We start from the raw sequence: 26,617 nt of genomic DNA, 5'->3' as shown, positions 1-26,617 counted from the left end.
TAAAACTGATCTAAAGCTGACATTATGAAATCCAGGAAGAAAAGGCTTCTACTGTGATTGTCAGGAATTTGTGTTTTCCATTTTTCACTACAGAACATAAGAAATGAGCTGAACATGTCTGATATTTCCCACAACTAGCAATTTTCTGTCTTTGGAAAGTTTTAGAGGGAGGAGCTCAGAGGTGCTGTGGGAGGGACTAAAATTCATATTAAAGTTTTGACATGAGAGGGAGAATTGTCAGAGTAGAAGGTTTCTTCTGAGGTTTTGTTTTTAATTTTCAGTCTAGGATGATATGTATTCATGTTCAGATTCTTCTAATAATTCTGCTTTGGAATTGTGATTGTCAGATTATTCCCAGGATTGAAGAATGTGGACTTACATGTTCTCAGGTAATCTCTTACTTGTTCCTGTTTGCTGTCTAGTAGTATAGTACTTGTATTCTGCCAAAATAAGTGTAAGAAAAGCAAGAATGTAAAAATGGAAAAATACTTCAGCTGTCATGAACATTCACTTTATATTCCTGTCATGAACGGGGGGGTGGGGGGTGGGGGTTCAGAAATTGCTAATTATGTTTGGAATATATGAAACACTGGCTTTCCTGTTAATAAATTAATTAAGTCTGAGAAAGAGTAAAACCTGCTTTTCATTTTGTGAAATGAATGTAACTGCAATATTAAATTTAATGACTTATGTATGTGCATAAAAATGGAGTGTGAACCATACCATCTCTTCATTAGCTTTGAATTTTGTATGTTTCCAAATATCCCCACAAGGGGGCGGTATGGAGATATTATGCTTTTGTCGGTATTCTGAAACTAAGAATAGGGTAAATTGAAAGATAAATTTTAAAATGGATAAAATAACAAGGAATCCGACTTTCAGTAAGGCATGATAACTGCACTTGCTACAGAGAAGTGGAATGGATGGCATGAAAGAATTTGACTGTCTGAACAGACTTCTGCTTGAACATGTCAGTGTTTAGGACAGGCAATGAGACATACTAAAGATTGTCTAAATGTGGTGGTATTGCCCAAATATTAAGTTAGTACGTGTTAAAGTAATTTATTATATATTTCATACATATATCCTAGAAAATATCAGGAATAAAGATGCTTATAAAATACTAGATTGAGGGAAAAACCTACCTCTATATTTAAAGTTGTTTAGTATTCCTGAGTTCAAATTCTGTAGTCTCTATCCACTTAGATAATGTTTTTAGAATAATACAATATAATCCTAAAATATTCATCTCTAGATGTACCTGAGCACTTTTCAATACTTTTAATGTACTTATTTTTATGAATGCAAAACCACACGCATTTTAAGTAATTTATTCTCCTTGGTCTGTTGCAATGAGAGTTTAAAATAGAAATTATTTACAGTTCTAATTTATCCCTCCACAGAGTGTGTGAGTGTCAGACTCAGCATGTAACAGAAATAGCAACCTTTTTTGATGGGATTCAGTCTAGGGGATGGGATTTTCTTCTGAGGACCTTAAAGGGTATCTTTCTCTGTCATATCTTAGACACGTGTGTTAGGATGACTGATTCACTGGATGCCTAAGATACAGACACAACCCTGAAGTTTGGTAGACTGGATCCCTTTCTTTGCCTTTAAGAGTTTGTTTTGGAACTTTTACAGTACTGAATAACTGATAACTGAGAAAGGTGTATTTTTCTTAAATTACAGGGGAAATGAATTGTTTCCAGTATAATGGAGTCAATCAATCATTTGTGATGTTAAAGATAGGATTTGGTTCACATTCTCTACATAATGTTTCTGCTAGTTATATTCAGTAGAATCTTGAATTCATTAATGACTTTTTGAGACAAAGATGTTTTCTCACTGGGAACAATAATGATCTCAACAGGATAAATTACTGCCAGCATAGCATTTTCAATATAGTGCAAAGCATTTTAGCTACATGAATTTTAGTCTCATGATGAGCTTGTTAGAGAAAACTCCTTCCTTTTCCTTTGGAAGTAATTTCAGTTTTCATACATAACCGACCACAGTTTGTGGCCTCAATCCCATTCCTACCTGAGTTACTTTAAAAGGGAGCAGTTTGTTCTCCATAATTTATAACTCAATGATCTTCATAGGGATGCTAGCCGGGGGTTACAATTTGTCTTTGTCTATGCGCATTGCATAAATGCTGTCTTCTGCTATAGCACATCAGGTCACAGAGGAAAGAATCATTTCCTTTTTTCTAGCAATTTGCTTAATGTGATAATGAGATATTGTAATTTTAAAACATTAGAAGTTTTCTGTAGCAGCTATTGCTACAAGTGAGAATTAAATTTTTTTTAATGAAGTTTTCCCATAGATTTGTATAGTGGATTTCTTTTGTGCAGAGTCAACCATGAGGTTGTGTGGTTCTTCACAAAGCAATAGAGGAATGAAAAGTAATTAATCTACATTTTCCTCCATTTTTCAAGCTATGGGTATTATCAGAACATTTTGAGAAGATTTAATAACTGAAACTGTTGAGTTTGACCAGCAGACTAGATTTTAAGGTGGCTATGCCCTTTGAATATTTGTAAGCAGTTTAGACCTTCTTGGGTACTCCTTATCAGAGTAAAGCATTGGTTTAATTAAGAGGGAAATAGTGAAATAACTGTTTTGAAGTTTGTGACCTACAAACCATTCACACTGAACTGTTTTGATTTCGGCTCTTATTAAAACTTTTGAATCGTAGCGTGAGTATTCAGCAAGACATCCTTGCATTGCCTTGTATAATGCAATATCCAGGGTATGTAGTGAGATAGAATGAGACATAATGGTTTTAAACTGGAAGAGGATAGATTTAGATTAGATATTAGGAAGAAATTCTTTACTGTGAGGGTGGTGAGACACTGAACAGGTTGCCCAGGGACGTTGTGGATGCCCCCTCCCTGCAAGTGTTCAAGGCCAGGTTGAATGGGGCTTTGGGGAACCTGGTCTAGTGGGAGGTGTCCCTGCCCATGGCAGGGGGGTTGGAACATATGATCTTTAAGGTCCTTTCCAACCCAAACCATTCTGTGAGTTTATGGTTCATTACTATACCACAAACTGTTCTTCTGTTCAGTACAGGAAAGGAAAAACTAAAAGAACATTGGATGTTTATGCAAGTATTACATGAAAATTTAAACAGCATGAAAATATACAATTGTGGGTTGAATGATGGCAAAGGAACAAACTTTTATTATGTATTATGATTTATTTCTCCTTCGTTACTTTAATGGCTTGGCTTTAGACCTCACATGATATTCTGGTATTCAAAGGTTAAATACAATGGTTTCCTTCTCCATGCCTTGCCCAATAGCAAACACAGTTATCAACCAAATTTCCCTGTAAAAGCATAGGGGAATCCCAGCCTGCAATTGAAATTGGGTTTGTGCCCTGCTCATTTTACAATCCACATTGTTTGCAGGCTGTACATAAAGAAACAGGCTTATGCCAAATTTGACTGTACAGCTGGTAAAGATCAAGAGCACTACATTAAAAAAAAAACTTTTCAGAAAAATATGAAATAGTATTTGTATTGTTTGCCATTAAATGTAGTAACGCTTCCAAAGTCCATGGATAAAGAAGGAAACCCTAAACTGATTGTGGGATTTCCCTTCAATTATAAAGGTTATTAGCAGCAAATTCTCAATATAGCTGCTGCCTGTTCATGCTATTCATAGTCAAATTATGTAGTGTTTATTTACTGGATACTTATGCTATGGATCAGACCATTCTGGCTGAATACTACACACTGCAAAACCAGTGATATCATACAGCCCATAGGCCACTATCTCAGCTGATGTGAATTGCCATTCTTTGTTCACTATTAAGGTAAGCAATTAGTATTTTAGAAGTGATCCCAAGCCTCTAAAAAAAGGGACATGATAATCTAGGTGACATAATTCAGTTGTTTAATCTGTAAAATCTGTTTGAAAAAACTAGTTTTAGACATGGTAAATGTCTAATGAGACTGATCAGAGACCTGGCTTCCTCAGAGTGAGTGAGGGAGAGAGATACAGTGTGAAGTCCCAACATAGGAAGATGATTCGCCACAGACTGTTTTGTGTATGCATCGATATAGTTGATGACTGGAGGAGATGCATAAAAATAGAAAACCTGTCCTCTGCTAATATTTGCAGAGATGTGGTACAATCCATGAGAGGATGCCCTAGCTAGAAAGCCTGGGTTTTGCATCCCTGCCTGCCGTTGACCCACTTGTGTGGCCCTATTTGAGTAATTTCCTTTCTCCAGTTTTCACAAGTACAAAATAATGCTGATCTTCCTGTGTGATATGTCTTAATTATGTGTTTTAATTAAGTGCTTTGAACACTATAATTAAGAGTTAAGTACTCATTAGTCAAAGCAGTCATACTTAAGGGGCTCAATCATGTTAAGTCACTGTATTAGATTGATATTAACCCATTTGCTTAGATATTGCTGCTTGCCTTCTCTGTTGGTAGTCAGGAGAGCTGCAGTTTAGCAAGTTCAGGTGACTTATCTCTTGAATACTATTTTACATTTGCATTTAGGATCAAAAGTAGCTTGGCAATGACACGAGACACTTGGCTTCCATGTTTCCTACTGTGTTCTATGCCAATGTTTTGGTGCCAACCCATTTCTTCACCCGCTGAGAAGAAAACAGCCAGTGACAGGTATGAGCAGGGACTTAGAAAACTCGCCAATGTTCCTCACTATTAGAGCATCTACCACCGCTTCTTTCAAGAGAGTTGGAAATGGAGAAAACTCTGCAATTCAGAACTTGCAAAAAATGCACTGGTAGCTCTTGTATTTTTTGTTTTGATTTTTTTTTTTTTTTAAATTTCTCACTTCTACCTTTTTCAAGAACTCTGCAAAAAAGGTGCAAGGTCTGGAAAGAGGTAAGCCACTGGAGTAGGAAGAGCAGAGGCTCTACAGACAGTCATGAAAACTGGGAACACAAAATAAACAGATGTTGGAACTGGACCTGACAAGGTGTCCTGAAACAGAAACACAAGGCACTGTATTTCACACAAGGCAGAGAGCTCAATATAAGTATGTGCAATCAATACCCATAGTAGCAGGTAGATACATATATACATATATATATAGTTTTGGGGTTTTTTTTTAGGGGATATATAAGCAAGCTCAGCAGAAGATGGGAGCAGCTGACCTTCATTATTGGCAGTGAATTTTAGCTCATAAATATCTCTCAGCCCTGGCCTTAGAGACGGAAAATATCTTTCTGTTCAATTTGGACCCGAAGCTCAGTGGTGAATATTGAGATTTGGGAGTACCTGCTTTCCACAGCTGCAGAATATTGCTGTCTGACTGACTGCTTTGCAGTTGGAAAGCTACTTGTAGTTTGATCAAATATAATTTTAATGAGACCATGTGGTGTGAGCTAGCTGGGTTTCTTGCAGTAAGGACTAGGATTAACTTAATTTGTATATTTGCTTTGTCATGTTTGTTTATACTGTCCCGTTCTTCCTCTCTTGCCAGAATGGCTGGGCATGGGAGAGAACCAGGGATGATAAAAAATGAGAAGGGCCAAAAAGAGGTTTTAAAAGACTTCTTTCTAAGGATAGCTTTGGATACTCCCCTGGCTTTTTGGGTCAGCATTGAGAAGCTAGGCCTCACTCCCAGATAGGTCAGTAATTTGAATCTAAGAAAGGAGTTTCCTCCTATCCTTGACTGAAAAATGTATAATTTCTGGGAGCCATGAATTCCTGTGCACCATGCTGTGGCTACCAGGCTATTCAAACCAGGAACCCACATTTGAAGTTCTTTGTGTTGCATTACCATCATCCCCACAAGAGATCCCTAACTTTTATGTATCAACGCGGGCATAGATGTTTTCATAGTAGTTTTCATACTCTCAGGAAAATATATTTCCTTGTAAAACATATTTTAAATTCTTTTGTTAACATTCAATGGCTGTTTTTTGAAAACCAGGAAATTATGTACCATCTTAGAAACACAAACCAGAAAATATGGCCTAAACAGCGCTGCATTTCTGAGGAAATTCCAGACCAGCTCTGAGCTGCTTGGCTAGCAATGATCACAGAACTGGTAAATTCATGTATACTCAGAAATGATACGGACACACCACAGCCCTGCCTTCACAAGTGGGCCAGAATTTTCTGAAGTCATGGATAAGCTGGAAAGTCATATTAACTAATGATGCTGAGCACTGGAATAGATGGCCTATGGAGCTTATAGAGATCTCTACACATGATAAGCAAATATCTGTCAGATATGTCTCAGATAATGATAATTCTTCCTAAGGCAGAAATGTAAAGCAGATGGTATCTTGAGTTCTTTTCTAACCCTAATATCTCTGCTTTCATGCATTGTTTTCTCTTTTGTGGGATCTGAAGATGTTTTGTCAAATTATATTTAGCTTCTTCCTTTGGAACAGTCAACAGAGGCAAAGACATATCTTGCTGTATCCATATCCTGCCTTTTCAGCACTCAAAATACGGGACTCACGATGAAAACTGTATGGAGCATACAATCTCATTCAGGAAGTGTCTGTGGAAAAATGAAGAGAGTTTTAGTTTTACTTTGCAAATTATCTATGGCTTTTTCCTCTAGCAAGAAAATGTTTCAAATTAGTTCCTTTAAATGTGTGAGGTAAATTTCAATAATTTCTGGAAAACTGAGTTTAGAGTTGCCTCCACTTGCCTGCATATTTTCAGAAAGTATGAATCATATAAACAACATTGTACAGTACTAGATATGCATTGATTGTCTTTTCTTGGAAAAACTTTGAGGAAATAGAATTTATTGTAGTTAATACATTTCAGTGTCTCTAGTTTTATTTTTCCCTTTCACCCCTACATACGCAAACTTCCTTGATCTTTTTCCCACTTCCTCATCTCCTTGGCCTGCCGTTCTTCCTTCCATGACTGCAATGACAAATTTCTCCATTAATTTTCAAATTTTTTTATCTTTGTATTAAAATTTTTCCCCATTTGTAGTTTTTTATTTTAAATTAATTTTTGAAATTCTCATTATAATATTGGGCTTCATTCTTAGTTTTGATCAGTAGTATGTGTTCTTTTCCTTTTTTTCCCTGATTTTCAATATATGTATATATGATATAATAGTATAATTTTTAGAGCATGCTCACATCTGCATTACCATTCAGTTGGCCTTTATAGCTTATTTTCTCTTCCACTTGGGGGGAAAAAAACACATACACTTTTTAGGCGACTGTGTGGCATAGGTGGTTTTCAGTGAGTAAAGGCTATCATTAAAAATGAGACATAGGGTGAAGCAACATATGAAGGTACTGAACACTGCTGGGTTTATTAAGCTGAGGCCATGCCCAGGATTTATTGCTGCCTCTAGGGACAACAGTGTCATCAGGAGTGTCAGGTGAAACAATGCTGCTGTTGTAAGGTTGGTGGGATCCTGCCTTTTCGGAAGCCCTTCTTTTGGACCTCTGCCTCCTTTAATTGGACGGTGCTAACTTTAGCAACTGCAGTATGTGGAATATGCACAAGATGAAGCCAAAATATATGCTTATTCCATAGATGTTTTTCTTTTCTCTCCACAAAAAACAACCCCAGAAAATTGAGTTAACAGTAAAAAGACAAGTAGGCTATGTAATGACTTTTCAAGTAATAATTTTTTATTTTTATTTTATATAATTTAGTTTTCTTTAGCATTTACAAGTTTATTCATAACTAGCTTCTATATCAGTTAACTCAAACTGTAAGTGTTTCAGCTTAAATGCACAGTATAGATGTTTTCAGGATGGCTTTTCTACATGGCAAATTTTGAATTATTTTTAATTTTTCATGACCTCACACTGCTAGCTCTTTCAGGGAAAGGTCATTTTGGCTTTTGTTGTTCTTGATAGGAGAGGAAAAGCATGTATGCAGGGATTCTCGGATAAGGTTTCTGATGTAGGATTAAGACTTCCAGATGCCACAATAATACAAATATTAATAGGAAATGAGCTTCTATCTTCCAAATTTTCAAGTTTACAGCTACAAAGAAAGCTTTTCACCCACGTGTACTAAGAATATTTTCCTTGTTTTGCTGTGGCTAGAGTGTTTCTGTAACTCAAGCAAACACAATTAAGGCTAGTCAGCCCTGACATGTGGCCTCCAGTCTTGAAACTGTTACAAAAAATTATTGCCAAGTGAGCTTTGTTGTTCTAAATATTAGTCTGACTTTGTGATCCATGCTGGCAGGGTTGGGATTAGCAAGTTCGTTTTTGTTTTTAAGCCCCTCTGCCCCTAGCATTTCAGGATAGAATCTGAACAATATTGACCCATTCTATGACCCACTTTTTTCCTATGGTTCCAGGTTATTAAATACAGATTAAATGGAGATCGTGAGAAAGTATTAGTGACTTGTCAAGGCAGTATGGGAAACCTGCATATTCAGCGTGGTGCTGCCTTGAGTTACACAAGGGAAAAAGTCAAACACCGGGTTAGACTGAATTCCACTCTCTAGAGCCTAGGCACCTGAGTTATGATTTTGATGTTCTCTCTTCAGTGTAGCTGAGACACAATTTTCCAAAGTTTTAGGTTTTTGGTTTTTTTTATGACTTCTTAAAATAAAATATAGATTGCCACTGAAGTAGGAAACAGATGTCCCATTTGAATATTGAAAACACTCAACTTTAAAAATTATGCTACATCTTACCTGTCCTTCCTTCAGACCATCATTCTTTCAGTTCCTCTCTGTACGGTATCAATGCTTTGACAGAAGGCCTGGGAAGCCCTCTGACTTACTGGACAGCATGGCAAGCAGACAACTTTGGGTTAGAACAGCTTCAGATTAAGGTTGTTAGTGTGATGTCTGTTACTATTAAATATCCTCCAGCCACCTGCTATGCTGGGGGACATGAGTGTCTCACAGGTGAGTGTGTGCTATCCCAGAAAGCTTTAGCAGGAGCCAGATGTCATTTCAGCTTCGTTCTAACACCAAACTACATGCATCCAGGGAGCTTTCAGACCAGAAGGGTGGTGCCTAATAAGCTTAGGTGCCTCCAGTGTTAGGTGACAATTAGTAGGGTATTATGGACCATGGTGTTTGGCTGAGATTATCACGGTTTCCTTAAATCATGTTTTAGGTACCTAAATCCTCTTTTAGATTTGACTGACTTAATCTTATTTTGTAAATTACTGAAGCCAAAATTAATGAAGCCAAACTTTGGCTTCATTTCACTACCAGTGGTAATGCAAAATCTGCACAGAGAAATTGCCTTACTTGGAAATGATGTGACACTTGTCTTATGGGGAAAGCTGAAGTTTGTATAGGCAAAAAGTTTTTCACCACTTGGATCTGATTCAAATTCATTCAAATTAGTGGAAAGACTGTAGTCCTCCACAATTTGTGAATGTGAGCAGGTTGGCATTTATCATTTATAAAAGCCACATCATACAGCGAAGCACTGTTCTGCTCCTGGGACTTACTCTAAACATAAGCAAAATGAGTGGTTGCTTACAGAAAAATGATGAGGGCTTTGCTGTGTATGCCAGAGTGCTGGAAAGCCAGGCCTGCAATGTATTCCTTTTTTTGCTGAGCAATAGTGTTAGGATGTGTGAGAAGACAGTAACTGGAATAGAAAAAGATCTTCAGGCCAAAAGAAAAATAAGAATTTTCAAAAGAAATTACTACTGCCTCCAGCAGCAGCAGGAGGAATAATTCTGTCCTGGAGGGTCTTTTTGCATAAGCTTTACTTCAATTCTTGCCTTTTTTTTTTTCTCTTTTTCTTTTTCTGTGTCTATCTCACTGCCCACTGGTTCCAGTCACCTCTGAGGCTGCAAGTCTCGGTGCTGTCTGTGCTGCTAAGGGATCTTGACTTAAGTTTTCTTGTAGCCTTTTCTGTGTACAGAGATACAGAGAACATTAGACCATCCTAACCTCAAAGCACAGGATATCCTTGGTTGTCTGGAGAGCTTATGGAATCTATGTCCTCCAGTCTGCCAAGAAATGGCCAACGTAATGACTTAATTGATCTGGTGTTGGTGATGGTACTGCTTCTAGCAGGAGGCTGGACTTGGTGACCTACAGAGACCCCTCCCATCCTAAATTTCTTTGATTCCATTTGATCATCCTCCATATGAGATCTTCAGTCAGTCATTGAATTAAGCATTAATGCTGTGTTAGAGAGACATCTCTGTCTCTTTGTTAGAGTAGAAGTGCTGATTTGGTAGATTAGTTGTCCTTTCAAGTAGCTGAGTGGTCTGAAATTTTTGACACTGGTGCTGGGATGGTGCTGATTTATACCAGCTAAGGATATGGTATTCAAAGTGCATTTTAATTTTACTTTGTCTATTGTATGCAATTCTGTTTTGTTAACAACTTGTATTGATGTTTCAGGAAACTTGACATCCAAATGATTGACAATTTTGGTTTTTTTATTTCTAAAAAAAAGAAAAAAAGCTAGAGCATACTGTTGTGTCAAGCAAATTCTGCTTCTTGTCCTGGAGCTGAAGCATACAATAGAACAGGCAGCTTTTATTTCAGACTGTCATAGCTCCCTTTGGTCCAATAAATTTAAAAACTGGTGGTTTCTGTGCAAGCTCTTTTTTAATCACAGCATTATTTTTACATACAATTCCCTTAAAAAAAATACAAAGGGGAAGTATTATTCCCAGTGAGAAGACTTCAAAGCAATATTGTTTTGACTGGACATTCACTTATAGGATAAATGCATATCACAGCAAAGATTTCCCGGAAGTATTATTACTGTGCTGCCAACTCTTCACTTGTTCTGCTCTGTAAAAGCAAGGATACAGCCATAAAGCCACAGTAATGGTTCAATGATGTTACATGCCACATGAAGTCCAGCTAAAATAAAGGACAGAACAGTTAACGTATGGGAACAGGATTCCTCTGCATCAATACAGTGCAGGAGGAAGTACATACTGACTTGAAGACATAAACCTCTATTATACCTGAATAGTAGCAGGTAATGAGAAGGACAAAAATTTAAGGGGCCTGAGGGTCTTGTGTTAGTTGTGTGCTCCTGCATTACTGAAGTACTGCTGGGCTGCAATGGAAGTGTTGGTCTTGCAACAAACAGCAGCTTGTGGAGGACGGGGTCCATACATTTGCACATAAATGTGAAATGGCAAATGGTGCTGGAAATCAAGACTGGTAAAAGGCCACTTTAGACCACTGTGAAGCCTTACTGAAGATTGTCCAGTAATCTTCAGTAAACCAAATAATCTCTTCTCTGTTTGTTCATTGTAAGGTCACTGTTTAGTTCAGAGCACATCAGCATGGCTTAACACAGGCAGTCGTTAGTGGCTCTCATCCAGGAAGTGCATGGCCTCATTAGCATTGTACTGAGCCTGAGCTTGGTATCCCACTTTGCAGTAGGACTCATCTTCTTGGGTTCAGCTCTGCACTAATGTGATGTGATCGCTTTTGTTCAGCTGGGAATGCACACAGAGAGGCTTGGAGCTGGATAATGCATAGGCATGACTCAGATGCTTAGTTTTTAGCATTCTGTAGAAAAATCCAGCAACATCCAGGCGATCTTGTAGGGGCAGTAGTTTAAAGTAATCCAAAATAATGCTTTACCAGAAGTTCATGTGGCTATTTCTTTTCTGAATGGATAACAGTACAAATACTTCCTTCTATGATTACTTAGCTGATCACATTGCACACTATTCACATGTATCTGATTACCACATAGTCAGTAAAAGTTGAAGAACAACCTTGAGGTGTGCCAAGAATTAAAAAGGATAATCAGTAAGATAGTTTTACCTTGACAATGAAAGTAATTACAAATGATGTCAAAACAAATACAGATGCTCCTTTTGAGAAAAGGTCTTTTGGGGACACTCAGTGTCTCAGCAGTGCTACCTACAAATTTTTAATAGTTCTAAATTTTCATATTATGTGTATTAATCATTATAATTCCTCTGGCTCTAAGTAAATATATAACCACAATTTTATTCAGTTGCCAAGTGTGTTCTGTAGGCCTATTATTTTTCCTCTTCACTGATTTCTAATAACATGCTTTTTTGAATAAATACTTGACCTTGATATTGTTAAGACTTTTTTTTGGTGGATCAGGAATAATTTTATCATGTTATCGTATTATCTCTGTGCTTTGTCTTACTGTAAATAATTCTGTTTCCTTACATTTGGTAAGATAAATACAGGAGTTACCTTTATAAGAATAGAATGACAAAAGTCCTGTGAGGTTCCAATCCCCACCAGCATTAATGACATGTAAAGTGCAAAGCCATTATCTCCTTTACCTATGAAAATAACTCTGGAAAATGCTAAAGTATACTCAGTTGTTTCCATTTGTAAAGTTCTCCCCAGATAGTTTCTGGGGATGAATGTCTCTATAAAAGAAATTACAGTCATTTGTTGATAGTCTGAGGAGCTTATGATGCAGGTCTGAATCCTCTCTGTTTCCATCCAAACTTCTTAAATTGTATAGATCCACAGCACTTTGACTGTGGCTTGTCCACTGCTTAAAGACCTTTTTCTTTATAGAGGTGATTAAAATCACATTAGCACTGCCAGGTTTTTAACTAGAGGCCTTGAGAACTCAGTTAGGACTTTTATGGCCAGCATCTGTAGAGTTTTCCCTCCATGAACTGTATGGGGTGAGCAGATGGACAAAAGAATGCTCCTGGTAGATTGCCCATATAAAAAGGGGCAAGTAGCTCCCTCTCTGTATTAGAGGATAACTACTTATTTGACATGGTTGTGATGCTTCCAATTGAGACAAAGAATATTACCACATTACAGAGAACCAAATAAACCCTAGTGGGAAACTGTCTTCAGAACCGACCATGGTTCTGGTCACCCTGTTTGGTAAGATGCATTAAAGTAGAAATAGCTGCTGAGAAGGTTGATGGTATGAAGGAAAACCTGTTTTATTAGACAGGTATAAAAGACCTTGGCTTTTATAGTCTCACAAAAAAGCTGAAAAACAGTGTATTTTTGGCTGTAGAGAAATGGAAAGTAAATTCCATTTTTTGAAAAAGTTTTTGAAAGGGATTCGGTGATGTGGCACCTGTGGTTGTCAGGGGACTAGACCCAGTGATCTGGAAGATCCTTTCTAATTGTGCACAGAATAAGATGGATTTGTGCAACACATCCCCTTTCAACTGGAAATCAAAAAGAGCATGACTAGATTAATCATAGTTATCAGCCTTTTGGCTGCAATTTGCATATTGGTTGTTGCAAGACCACACTGTATTAAGACAACACTTTTCCTGTGTTGTAAGACTATGTACAGTCTAATGCTTGCTTTTAATGGTGGTCAAAGAACAGAAATTACTGGAATAGAGGGAAACAACCTCTGCCCTCTTTGACAGCTGAACTTAAAGTAGAAATGTAGGTAGTAACTTTGCCACTGAGGATCTCTCAAAAAGGGGAAAAACTGACAACTGTACATTCACTGACTTTAACGGAGGTATCTTAATAAACAAATGTTAAGTGTCTAACAACCTGGTCTCAATTAAAGAACACATTTTAAGGCATTTTCAGGCATATTACTGTTCCTTATGTAACTGTGGAAGAGCTGCCACCAACTCTTCGATGAACGAGGTACAACAGAGCTAACAGGTAGACTGGGAATCCAAATTTGCCTGAGATTCTTTCCTCATGACAGAACTTTCAGGGAAGAATTTCCACACTTCTGCATTTGATCCAGTGCCTGGAGATATGAGAGGAAATGGGAAGCAGGCCTAATCTTCGTTTCTTTTCCTTGGCTATTTTAATTCATGACAATACTCTCTGTGTCCCCAAATCCAAGCCTTCCTCTGCTGATACCACTTTCTTCTCTACAGTTGTTAAGCAAAACAATGTGATATTACAATTGGCTTAGACTGAGGAGAAGTTGCTCTGTTAGCTAAAAAGTTGGCACCACACCTTCTATTCAGAATGCTTCATGTTGGTGGTGTCTGTTCAGATAACCTCTGGCTACAGTTGTGAAATACCACAAGTGGGGAAAACCCTAGAGAAATAGGAAAATCCCTAACTATTTGTGCATTGTGTAAGTCTATTTTGCTTAGGCTCTTTGCCAAAGCAGATATGAATCAAAGATGCTCTATGTATAGGAGTAAAATGTACTATCATGTTCAGGATCTTATTTTTGCAGTAAAAGGCACCCTCAGCATTTGTAAAAGGGGAAGAAAATTTCCATTCTGGTTTTAGTGTGTTATGTTTTTTTATTGCATTCATCACTGAAAATTCCTGAAAACAAAAGATAACAGCAAGTGGGAGAGGAACTTGATTAATTTATTTGAGTTCTTCTTTGAAACAAATGGTCTCTTTTGACTATTTTGCAAAATGCTTATAAAATAAAATAAAATACTACCCTCAGTCCTCCCTTGGTATTGTACAATAAAAAGAATCACTTATGAAAAAAAGGGAATTAAGCTGTGATGAAATGTTCGCTGTAACTGGCAAGTGTTTGTGCAAATGTTTGAATATTTATGTAAACCTTCCCAACAACTCTTCATCCAGAACGAAACCAAGTGCCCCTGAACGACAAAACATCTCTTTCTACCAGAACAAAAATCACTGACGGGTACCACATGCTTCTTTTTTTTCTCATGGAGAAGATGAGAAAATAAATGCAAGATGGTACTGGAAAGTACTCAGATGGTAGGGTTCATCTGAGCAATAGTGAAAAACAAGATTTAATTAGGATAGACTATAAGGTATAGGAGGATTTCTGCATTGTCCCACAGCCCCACAGAAGTGGATGGGCATTTTTTCATGTTTGTAACTTAAGAAAATTTATTTATGTATGAGTTGCATTTTTTCAGATGTTGTAACAAGGGTTACAAAGCACTTCTGGCCTTCTTCAAGTTCAAGGCTGAATCCTCTGAGTTTTGTGAGATGTTTGTTGTTTACTTCAATAGTATCTTAATTTTTTTCTAATGTATTTTTGCACCATCTGTAACCAGAAAGAACAGTTAGAGAAGCTAGTTTAAAGATGATTTTCTAAGAGATTTTGACTGACAATTGGGAACTCTCTCAAGCCACCTAATGAAAATATTTTCAATAGTCTGGCTGAAAAATGGGAAGTTAAAAATACAGAAGTAATTTATTAAATTATCAACCTCATAAGAGATTAGTTTTTTCCAATAAGCAGTGGCTCAGCAATTAGTTAATCCAACAGTTAGGTTTTCTCACCCAGAAACCTATCTCCCTAACTAGCCCACTCAATTTTTTGTAGTCATTTTGTATATTTATCTATTCCACTCCCTCAGGCCATGGAGAACCTCAAAGAGACTGAATTGAAATTGTCCTTCTTCATACTCCTGCAGGGTTTGATTAGAAATAATTCAAAATTAGGGTTTTGAAACAGTGGGCTTTAAAATTCCAGTGGAGTTTTATGTGAGCTGGCATGTTCTACTTTTATTGGTTTAGTGTTGCACTGAATTATTCGGAAAGCTGTAGTCTTCCTTCTATTGAGTGTGTATTGGGAGAGTCAGCTAACTACTAATGAAGCTTTTTTGGGGGAGGCAGAAATAATAAATGACAAATATTTCTGTGAACATGTTACAGCAGAAGTGAGTTCGAATCAGTTACAGTTTTCAATCCTTCAGGGGGATTTGAGGAATTTATGAAACCATTGAAATTTATGTACTCCAGTTTTAGAACAGTTATGTAAAGAAGTTTGATTTCCTTTATAGAATCATGAAACGTTTTGGGTTGGAAGGCACCTTTAAAGGTCATCTCGTCCAACCCTCATGCAATGAACAGGGACATCTTCAACCAGATTGGGTGGTTCAAAGCTCTGTCTAACCTGGCCTTGAATATTTCCATGGATGGGGCATTTACCACCTCTCTGGGTAACCTGTTCCAGTGTTTCATCACTCTTATCATAAAAAATGTGTTCCCATCTACAGACCTGTCTGTCCAATCTAAATCTACTTTCTTTTAGTTTAAAACCATTACCCCTTGTCTTATCACAACAGGCCCTACTTATTTGAGTGTTGATGTAGTATTGTGAAGCAGCCAAGGTAGTATCTTTAACAATGCCACAAGTAAATTTTATAATCTTCAATCTATGAAAGTCTATGGTCATCTCTGCCTTATTTTACAAAGTGGTTTAAAATACCACCTTTTCTGCATCTGAACTTGCATGAGTCGCAGTGACAGTTGTAAAAGATGACAACTTACCTCCAGAAGTGCTTATTAGAAAAAAAGGTGCCAAAAAGACAAAGAAATGAGAACTAATACAGTTTAGATACTGGTCACTGTTTTTCTAAAGACTGTATTGGGTTTTCTGTGCGGGGTTTTTGGTTGTGTCTTTGGTAACGGGGGAAGGGATGTGGAGATGGCCCTTTAAGAAGCTACCTGAAAAGCTCCCCGTTTTCTTTTGTCAGACCCACCTCTGACCAGGGCCAAGCCAATCAGTGCCCCTCCTAATTCATGTATTTAAGGAGGGTGCAGGGCATGCCTCTCTCTCTCTCTGGCACTGGCCCTGACCAGCGCGGCCCCGGGTGCGAGTGACGCAGCCCCAGCCTTGCCTGGCTGGGCTTGGCTGTCCCCGACCACAACTTAAGCTTAAGCCCCACTGCAGCTTCATCCTCCCCCCAAAAAAGAGAGAGAGCTGGGATCTCCAGAACCATCAGAAGAGACCTGCAGCAGAGAAAGGAGTGGGGCCCAAGGAGAACAACTTTGAAGAACACCAAGGTCAGTTTGAAGGAAAGAAAAGAGGAGGAGGACGCAGAACTCAGGTTTCCCCTTTGCAACCCGTGGCGAGAGTCGGGTCGACTGGTTGTGTGCGAGGGAACTGTGACCATGGGCAGACCTAGATTGGAGTTTGGTGGACTTGGGCTGAAGCAGTTTTGTGTGTGAGGGAAACTGCAGCTGTGGGCAGACCCATATTGGACTTTTGAGGACTTTTTTCCCCTGTGGAAAGGGGGCCACGTGGAAGCAGAGAGAGAGACATTGGGCTGAGTTGTTTTTTTTTCCCTGCTCTTGAGAAGCACGTGATGTGGTGGGAAGACCAACTGCAAACCCCCATTCTCATCCCCCTGCACCTCAAGGCAAAGGGGGAGGGGGAAGGTGAACGAACCGGGAACAAAAGCTGAGCCCGGGAAGAAGGGAGGAGTGGGGGGAAGGTGTTTTGATTTTAAGATCTGGTTGTATATCCCATTGTTTTACTCTGATGTTGGTAACAAAATTATTTATTTATTTTTTTATTCCTTATGATGAGTCTGTCTTTTGCCTGTGACCTGTTTAAGTGGTGAGAAGCCCTCCCAGTTCTTATTTTGACTAGCCCTTTTTTGGGGAATCGTGGTGCTCAGTTATGCACTGGGCCTAAACCACGACAAGGCCTTCTTTAATAACAAGCTTATCTAGCTAAATACTTAAAAACAGTGACAAAAGACAGAAACACACGTGTCAGGTACTGTAGGCAGCTGCTGTGGGGTAGCTGACATGATGTCATTTCTGACCTGCAGCAATAGCATGATTTGGCTCTACAGCTGTGTTTATGAGGAGGATGGATTTACCTGTGGACAAAATCCTCATGGAAGACCAAGCAATAGTTATTTTATGGTCTGCTAATGCTCACCCAGGCTGCAGCTTGTGTTCATCTACAACTTGAAAACTTTCCAGTGTCCACTGAGGGACTTCTGCTAGCTCTAAATCTTGATTAGAGTTTAGAATTGCCAACAGATTGTTGGCTTATTGACAAGATCTTAAAATGTTTTAAAAGGACTGAGAGCTGCCAGTCTGTTGGAGACCAGAAGGGACAAGGTGGTGCCTGCTCCTTTTGTGGGTGTGACAAAAATGTCTCTGTGAATGAGACACTGATTTTAAAGAAAAACAGAGAGGAACATATATGCTGTATAAAAGAAATACTGGTGTAATTGCTATGTCAGAAACTTGAATGCTAGAACAGCAGAAAACAGTATTTCCTGGCTAAGTAATAGGCTTTCTTTAGAATGTCATGCATAGTATTCAGAATAAGATTTGTTATTTTCATACTCTTCAGAATGTTAGTGTGTGGTTAAGTGTTTATTTTACTGGGAAAATGGATGTAGTCTGTCTGAAAGATAGCTGGAAACTTATTGAAATCTCAGTGACAGGTTCACTTCTCCTCTTACAGAAACACTTTCCCACTTCAACACGGTAAGTACTGTGCCTGAGTAATTTCATTTTCAGGATTCTGAGGCAGATAGTTCTCACAAAGAGAAAGACAAGTCTTGTTTCTAAATGTCATTTGCAACTACTGTAATACTGCCTTCCATTGGCTTAGTGGGATCTTCTAAAATCATATAATATTCAGAAGTGTTCTAGATATCTTCCATTAAAAAATCGCTTGGTTTGTCTGCCCTGGTGTGAAGCCATCCATTGTAACAAACTATAAATAAGCTATTGGCTGGTGTGAGTGGCAGTAGCTTGTAAAATGATGGGAGTATTTGATGGAAGTTTTATACTGGATACTTGTTATAACAATTACACCTCAGTAGAAATATATGAAAATAAGGATAATGCTTATCTTGTGTCCCCATACATATCAGGCTGTCATATGCACTGATACGCATTTTCACAGTATTTGGAAATATTTTTTTATCTTGAAGGTGATTTCTGTGGTGGATTGTGAATATGTTTACTTGTTTAAGGCTTTTCTATTTGTGTTCAATGATTAAGTAATATTTATTTTATTGTTTCCTTCATCTTTTATAATATTTTTGTTTCTGTTTGCAGGGAATTCATTGTAAAAGCAAACCTTCCAGTGAGTATCCATCATTCACATTTTTACTACATTTGTTTTTGGAAGATAAAGCTAATTTATCGCAGATAATAAATCCACTTTCCTGATGACATCAAGTCACTGTCACAACAGGGTATTTACCACCAGTTGTACAAAACACTGAAAATTGGTAGGCTCTGATAAATAATAGGCTAATAATGGTTGCGGATTGTTGCTTTATAATTTTCCTTACCATAGATGGTCATTGGGAGAATTTGCTTAGTAATTTTGCCTGTTTTTATTGCTTCTACTTATTATTATTTCCCACAGTAATAATACAGGCTCTTCAACTACCTGAACTCTGAAGCCTCCATCAATCACTCCTCCAGAGCACACAGACACTTGTCAGGGAAGTAGGAGGCAGCTGCTCTGCAGGTGGTCCCCTCTTAGAGGACAGGCCTAGTTGGAGGCCCAGCTTGGAGCTGTGCTCGCCGTCATGGTGCCTTTCCTGGATCCATGTGGCAGAGTCCACAGGCAGGGAAAAGCTGCAGCACTGAGCTGCAAGCATGTGAGATGTTAATGCTATGGCATAGGGCATGAGCATGGCATTTACGGGACAAGTGTTGAGGTGGAGAGAAAGAACACGTCTGTGGAAGGGATGTAGTTAGAAGTCCCACTGGCGAGCAGAGTGAACCATTGGTGGCTGGCTCAAGGACTGCAAATGAATCTTTTTAGGATTAGACAGCTGAGCTGCTAGTTACCCAAACTGGATGGAAGTAGCTGTAGAAGAGGAGAGAAACAGGGGCACTGACCTTTGCTCCACCTAGCTGAAGCATGTCTTCATGCCCTCAGGCAACACAGGCTGGGGAAACCAAAGCTTTCAACCCTGGTCTCAAAGGGAAGGGTACCTGCAATACTGTTGGTTATGAGTTAAAATCTGTACTGGGTATTGCACAAATGCAGATCTAGCTAGCGGAGACTCACTACAGGTATCACGAGGCGGTGATTCATTCCACTCGTCTTAGGACAAGGTGATTCATATGCAGGGAGGGAGGCAAGAGGGGTTCTTCCTCCCTGTTGACTGCCAGAGGTACATAGATGATGCACATAAGCTTAAACTATAGATGTTTAGCTCTTAGCTAGGTACAAACTTTGAGCACTGAAGAGTTTGTAAACTAAATATCCTTGTCTTTCAGGATGATGTACATGAAACAGAGCTGGTTGTAATTTTTCAGTGCTGCCTGAAAATGACTTATCAGCTATCTTTAATGCAAGTAACATGTAGGATGATTCAGCTTTATAGGGGTGATGAAAAAACATTGTTTTTAGTCTTCAGCCTAATTGACTTGTGCAACAGTGGGTGTATACTGATTTCCATACTTACTTTTCTATAGTCAATTTTTAAAATTATTTTTTATTTGAGGTAAAATTACCTTCAAAGACCTTAACTGTATAATAGAGCATCTTTGCAGTAGTCATTCCTTTCAGCTGCAACAAAAAGCTGACTTTATTTCCTAGAATTTGCAGCTCTTAGCTCAGTAGTATTTGGCAATGTAGCTTTGACTTTGCCCTTCTCTCTCCTGCTCTTCTAGACTATTTCTAGTACATGAAGACTACTATTTGAAATTCGCTGTAATATATCCACACATTGATATAGAATCATAGAATGGTTTCGGTTGGAAAAGACCTTTAAGATCATTGAGTCCAACCATTGATCCAGCTCTACTAAGTCTGCCGCTACAACATGTCTCTAAGCATGAAATCTACTCATCTTTTAAACATTTCCAGGATTGGTGACTCCTTCTTCTCCCTGAGCAGCCTGTTCCAGTGCTTGACAACTCTTTCAGTAAAGAAATTCTTCATAATATCCAACCTAAATCTCCCCTGGTGCAACTTGAGACCATTACCCCTTGTCCTATCACTCGCTATGAGGGAGAAGAGACCAACCAACCCCTTACTACAACCTCTTTTCAAGTAGTTGTAGAGAGCAATAAGGTGTCCCCTCAGCTTCCTTTTCTCCAGACTAGACAACCCCAGCTCTCTCAGCTGCTTCTCATAAGATTTGTGCTCTAAACCCTTCACCAACTTTGTTGCACTTCTCTGGACACCTCCAGCATCTCAATGTCCTTTTTGTAGTGAGGGGCCCAAAACTGATGCGGCCTCAGCAGTGCTGAGTACAGGGGCACAATCACTTCTCTGCTCCTGCTGGCCACACTATTGCTGATGCAGGCCAGGATGCCATCGGCCTTCTTGGCCCCCTGTGCACGCTGCTGGCTCCTTTTCAGCTGGTTGTCAATCAAAACCCCCAGGCCCTTCTCCTCCAGGCAGCTTTCCAGCCACACCTCCCCAAGCCTGTAGCGTTGCATGAGGTTGTTGAGTATATCAATATATCAATGACTTTAAAAAAGCCTTACATTCTCAGAAAATGTATTTGGCAGAGTATATCACTGTGTTGTCCATTATCCTTGAAAGTTTGAAATACTTTTTGAATATACAGCTATGAAACTCTTCTAACTTACTGTGCATTGAAATCTGTTGTGAAAAAGAGGCTGCTAGCCTGAAATTTAATCAATTTCATAATTGGTACAAGTACTTAGAAGTAGCAAATTTGGTATTTATTAACTGAAGTGGTTATCTTAGGAAAGCATATCTAGTTTGTTTATGAAGTTTGTTGAATCATCCTAATGCACAGATGCAGTAGATACTGTGGTAAATCATATGCAAATATGTTTGAAATGTTACTGTAATTTCTACTCAAGGAAGCATGCTCCAGTGAAGCAACTGTAGTGTGGTTTAGATATTCTCACAGATTTAGCATTATCAGTATCCTAAGTACTTAGATTCTTACAATTCATGTAGGGAAGAAATATCAGGCAAAAAAAAGCCAGTTAAGATTTTCTATTGGGTGTTGGTCTGGGCCTGTTATTAATGGATTTTCTCTGCATCTTTTTTTTTTTTAATTGTCCTCCAATTTCATCTTCTTGCCTGAGGCTTCATATTATCCATCTAATAATTTCTATTGTGTATTCATTGCTTACCTCTGGCTTCTATTATCCAGGTGTACATAAGGTATGTTTTGCTGTTGTGACAGTTCTAGATTGATTGCTGCATCATCAGATAAGAAAATAATCTGCTGTGGTTGGGCTGATGGCAAAAGTACAAGGAAAGTGTCTACATGCTGAATAATAAGCCTTGGCTTCTTTATGGCTGAGCTTATATGTGTCCATAATCAAGGAAGCTTTTATTACAGCAACAATCCCTCTCTCATGTAGGGGTAATTACAGTTATAATTAATAAACCTAAAATTTAGGCAAGATTTACTCAGCAGATGGTTTGTGTAGCAAGATGTATCTTTGTGTCTTCTGGGGTGTAGATCAAACTACTTGTGAGAAAAGGAAAAGTGTGTGTTCCAGAGGAAACTTAAGAGGGGGGATTAAAAGATGATAAGGTAACAGTTTACTGGAGAATTAGTCAGAAATGAGTCTTATATTGTGATGATTTATAGAATGAAAATTATTTTCTGTCAGCTCTTCCTTGTATCATATATTTATTGTGATCCAAAACTAATATCCTCATGCATGATGCCAATTTAAATTATTATTAATGGGTTTTGCAGCATCTTTTGCAATTCTCAAAATGTATTATAAAATTAATGGAAAAAATCCAAAAAGGAAGAGTAATTTAATTTTATCTAGTGTATTACTTATTTGTTCGCAGCTTGAAGGTAGAAACTGTGTTTAAGGTAGACAATGTCCCTTCTTATGGACAGATGGTAATCCCTAAAACTGTCTGTGCCTTAGTCTGATACTGACCTAATGACAGTGATGCACCTAGGTATGGCTTAGGATTCTCCTGAGATAGTTCCAAGCCTGTGACATCTGATACCATGCCTCATTCAATTGAGTTGCAACAATCTTTCCTAAAAATAAGTAGGGTCAAATAATATGGTTAAATTCATCCAGATAGAATACTTTGTGAAGAACAGTCAACATTGATAATGTATATAATATATATAATCATTTCTACACAGACATGGGAATAGACAAGATTAGACCTGGGTCAAGAAATTTACACCAAACACCAAGTAATTAAGGGGAAACAGTATCTCCTGGATACCATTTGGTATCCACAACTGCATGTCATATGGTTCAGTCAAGAAAATATCTTTTTGAGCAAAGAGACAGAGCTAAAACTAATCATCACTTATCACATTATTAGTAATAATTATCAGGTAGTGCTGCAATGTAATAATCTCCCAATTAGCTGTGAGTGGATTGATTGGATGTTGTACAATAACTCTCCATCCAGAGATACTTTCAGGATTACTGCACCACCCAATCTTGGAACATGGAATATAGTGTTCACATCTGGCTGCTGTGCACTGTACTTCTCATGGCTGCCCCTCCTCTGTGGAAACATTTTTACAAATTCTTCATAAGTCAATGTACTTGAAGCCTGATTTGTGTACTTGGAACAATCTGTGGTTTTCCTTTGGTTTGCACAAATTGTCTTCTCTCATTGTTAATATTATCTTGGATAATTGAGAGTTAACTCTACTATCAGTTGAGGTGAAATGCCCTTGTTTCTTCATTCTTCTCCATTTAATTAATATCAGCATATCCTATTGCTTCCAAAAGATACTTAATGTCACAAAACCAGGATAATGGTGTGGAGATTCAGGTGTGAAGCATTTGTCTTTTCTGACTTGTGATTTGTATCATGCAAGACTTATTTCTCCTGATACCAAGTGTGAGGGCACCTTAAAGCCTGACAGATTCAAGGCAGGGTACTGTACCAACATGAATTCATAAATAAATAACTTATTTCCGTGCAGGGCAGTCTCAGAAGTAGAAAGAGATTAAATACAGCTAACTGATGAGATTTAGGGCCTTAAGACTGTTTCTTTCTTTTGCATTAGCCTATAGAAAGCAGCTGTGCAAAATGATGTCCAAAGGGTGTGGTAAGACTAAATTTGCATAAGAAAATAAGATGAGACATAGTAGCTGTGTTCCATGCCTACTCTTTACACCTTGAAGAAGGCCTGGATAATATTTATTCTGGTTTTGCCTTTCTAGTCTAAAGGAAAAGGAAAAAGAAAATCCTGTAGGGGTGAAGGATTTTTCCATGACTAGGAATGCAATGGTGCCCTCTTGTGTGAAAATGAGATTTTTAACAGCAGTTGAGACCATCAGCCAATCCTAAAATTAAAATACTACCTATAAGAGTGCTCACAATATACAGCTAATGGTCTGAAAAGAAGTTTAAATAAACTATCAGTCTAGCCACGATCTAGCAGGTCTGATTATTAAAAACACTATTAGTGTAGGTGTGCTCTGCTAGCCTTAACTGTTAAAAGTGTGATTCCTTTGTCTTGTGGGTTAACACTTCCCTAAGCCAGGAAATTCATTATTAAAGCCCATCTGTAATGTGCATCTTTCCAACCCTCCTGCATTGCTAGTGAGCCAACTAGCTATGCTGGCCATGTGAAAGTCTTAGGTATAGTCCTTGCTTTGCTGAAGTCAATGGTGACTTTCTACTTATTTCAGTAGATCTGGAGCTTCATCTTTGATGCATTTTCTTCCCCAGATATCCTCTGCTCAATGAGATTTCTCTGTCTTTGTATTTTGCATTTGTAGGTGACATTTTTAACAGCTTCTGCCATGATGCTCCTGCATCTTTATCTTCTATGGTACTGAAAGGCATGAAGATCTCAACAGTGATGATGTGTGTCCAAGGAAGCCCATGCTCCCTTCATTTAAACATTAAAGGCACTGTGAGTCTCGATGGTAGGAAGCAGATTTGCTACTGAATAATTTCTGTTTACTTTTTGTTTTTACCTGTTCAACCGCATTTTTTTCCATATTGCAATGTTTGTGTCCAAGCTGTTTTCATGTAGTTGTATCAGAAAGACATTTTTTTTTTGTGAAACCATTTTACTACAAACCAGGATAAAGCCCTTGCCTTTCTCAAGGGAGTGAGAGCTAAGATAATGAATTCCAGACAAGTGAATTTTTACTTACAATGTAATACACTTAACTTGTCCCCTCCCAGTGCCCCAAGCATACTTGCTCTGACATGTGTGCATGCACACAAACACACTGATTCTGTCTGCCTGGGTATCTCAGAGATGAGCGACTGCCCCAACAAAAGGAGAAATAATTGATGTGCCCGAAGTTACAATTCTGCATGAAAATAAAATGAAAGAACTCAAACTTTTGGGCATAGTCTGTTTTTACTTACACTCTGCCATTCATGTGCTTATTGTGTTACCATTTAGATTTTTCCTGGTGTGCTCCACTCAGAGTTTATGTTAAAAGTTTCCATAAGAATTTGCATAATTAAAGCTTTAATTTATAGCAATCTGTATTAAATCCTTGCCCGTATCCCCATGTGTGTATTATATATAATGCCAAAATTTTTAAAACAAAGATAAAATACATGTACCTTTCACTTAGAAGGGAAACTTACAATATGGTATATTTTAATTTATTTTTTTGTTTTTCTTAAAGATACTTGAATTATATTTTTGAAATCTATTCCTAACTAATTTCAGAAAATATCCGTGGGCTGGAAATATGTTCTCTTTCACTGGACACACAGCAATCTCAGTGCACGAATGTGAGATTTGCTAGGAAAAAAAGCAAGATGCTTACTGGAAAAAAGGTAGACTCCTTTTTTTGGGTTGTTTTTCATTTAAATGTTTATGAATCTTTGGAAAATGTATTTCATATCTTCCTTGTTTTCTTCTCTTACTGATTTATTGAAAACTGCAATGAAATGTATGCTTCAGCATTGTCAAATGAAGCTCCATAACAAAATGTCCTTTTATAAACTGTAAATTAAATTCTCCACCATTTTCGTACTTCTTCCACTTGCCTTTTTGGATGAGAAGCTGCCTCTGCAAAGCCTACTTTCCATGTCAATCTTTCTAGCTTTTTTTCTGTGCCCATCAAATTGTGGGGAAGCTTTTGTAACCACAGTTGCTAGAAAACAGAATGCCACAGGGATTTTAAGTGCATATATATGGTTTATTTAAGTCCAACCATGCCAATGGAATTTACACATCTAGAAGACAACCAAGTGCCTAAGCAATTGTGCACATCTGTCCTAAACTCATGGTAATAACTGCAACAGCAGAGTACGATTTTTTCTAACCTACACCCAGAAGTATTTGTTATTGAAATTTTCAACTGAGAAAAAAAAAAAAAGAACCATTCTTGACGAACTGTTTAAAAGAGATTATTTATTGCTTTCAATCTGTGGTGGATAACTATACAAAATACCATACAAAATGTGTTACTTCATGGTGCTTTGTAAATGTTTTATTGATTGCACATGTGAAACAAAGTTCTTCTCCCAAACTGCAATTGCCATTTACACTCTGTTTCACTTGGTAATCAAACGTCCCTGTGGGCAATGCAAGGCTAGCAATGGACAAGTGGTAGCTTTTAGAGTAAGGTAAGTTTTATGGGGAAGACTCAACAAATGTATTTATTGACATTTTCTTAGTTTCAGCTCAGTAACTAGAATGGTGACATAAGATGCCTTTTACCCTCCAAATGCCTTGTACCATACAGAAGTATATCCAACATGAAAACGTATACGGAATTTAATAGTTACTGATATCAGTGAGGGAATGACCTGCTATAATTGGACCTCAACCCCAGCCCTAAACCATGACAGTCTCATAAAGTACTTTCTCCCTCTCACACTTACTGAAATGAATAAATTTGCTGAAGTTTCCATTAAATGTTTAAACAAACATTTTTTCATATTCTGCAAGTGTTTGTGCTTGTAAAATGCCAACAAACTGGGACTTTCGGTAGTATGAAAGACATTTTGCCTTTGAAGTTAAATAAGCGGTGGGTACCTGTATTTCTATGCTTTTAGGTGTATTTGATAGCTTTTAGATACTTGAATTTCTGAAAGTGAAAAAGATAGTAACATCCTGGATTAGAAATAATGATACTGTCTGAAATCCTTTCATTA

General features: G+C 37.9%; 1 protein-coding gene across 1 annotated transcript in view; it reads left to right on the top strand.

Moving 5' to 3' along the window:
• Positions 1-287: 287 nt before the first annotated feature.
• The window catches only part of LOC104536050 (putative interleukin-17 receptor E-like), a 42,645-nt gene continuing 16,315 nt past the window's right edge, over positions 288-26,617 (top strand). The window contains exons 1-4 of the mRNA XM_010178571.1: positions 288-389; positions 18,643-18,670; positions 24,265-24,414; positions 25,182-25,291. Of these exons, the coding sequence (XP_010176873.1) occupies positions 288-389; positions 18,643-18,670; positions 24,265-24,414; positions 25,182-25,291 (390 nt within the window). The remainder of the gene's footprint in view (positions 390-18,642; positions 18,671-24,264; positions 24,415-25,181; positions 25,292-26,617) is intronic.

Source organism: Mesitornis unicolor, unplaced genomic scaffold (genome assembly GCF_000695765.1).
Source record: "Mesitornis unicolor isolate BGI_N332 unplaced genomic scaffold, ASM69576v1 scaffold8502, whole genome shotgun sequence".
In the NCBI taxonomy this organism is placed as follows: Eukaryota; Metazoa; Chordata; class Aves; order Mesitornithiformes; family Mesitornithidae; genus Mesitornis; species Mesitornis unicolor.
Note: the sequence above shows the minus strand (reverse complement) of the source record. Positions and strands in the feature narration are given on the sequence as shown.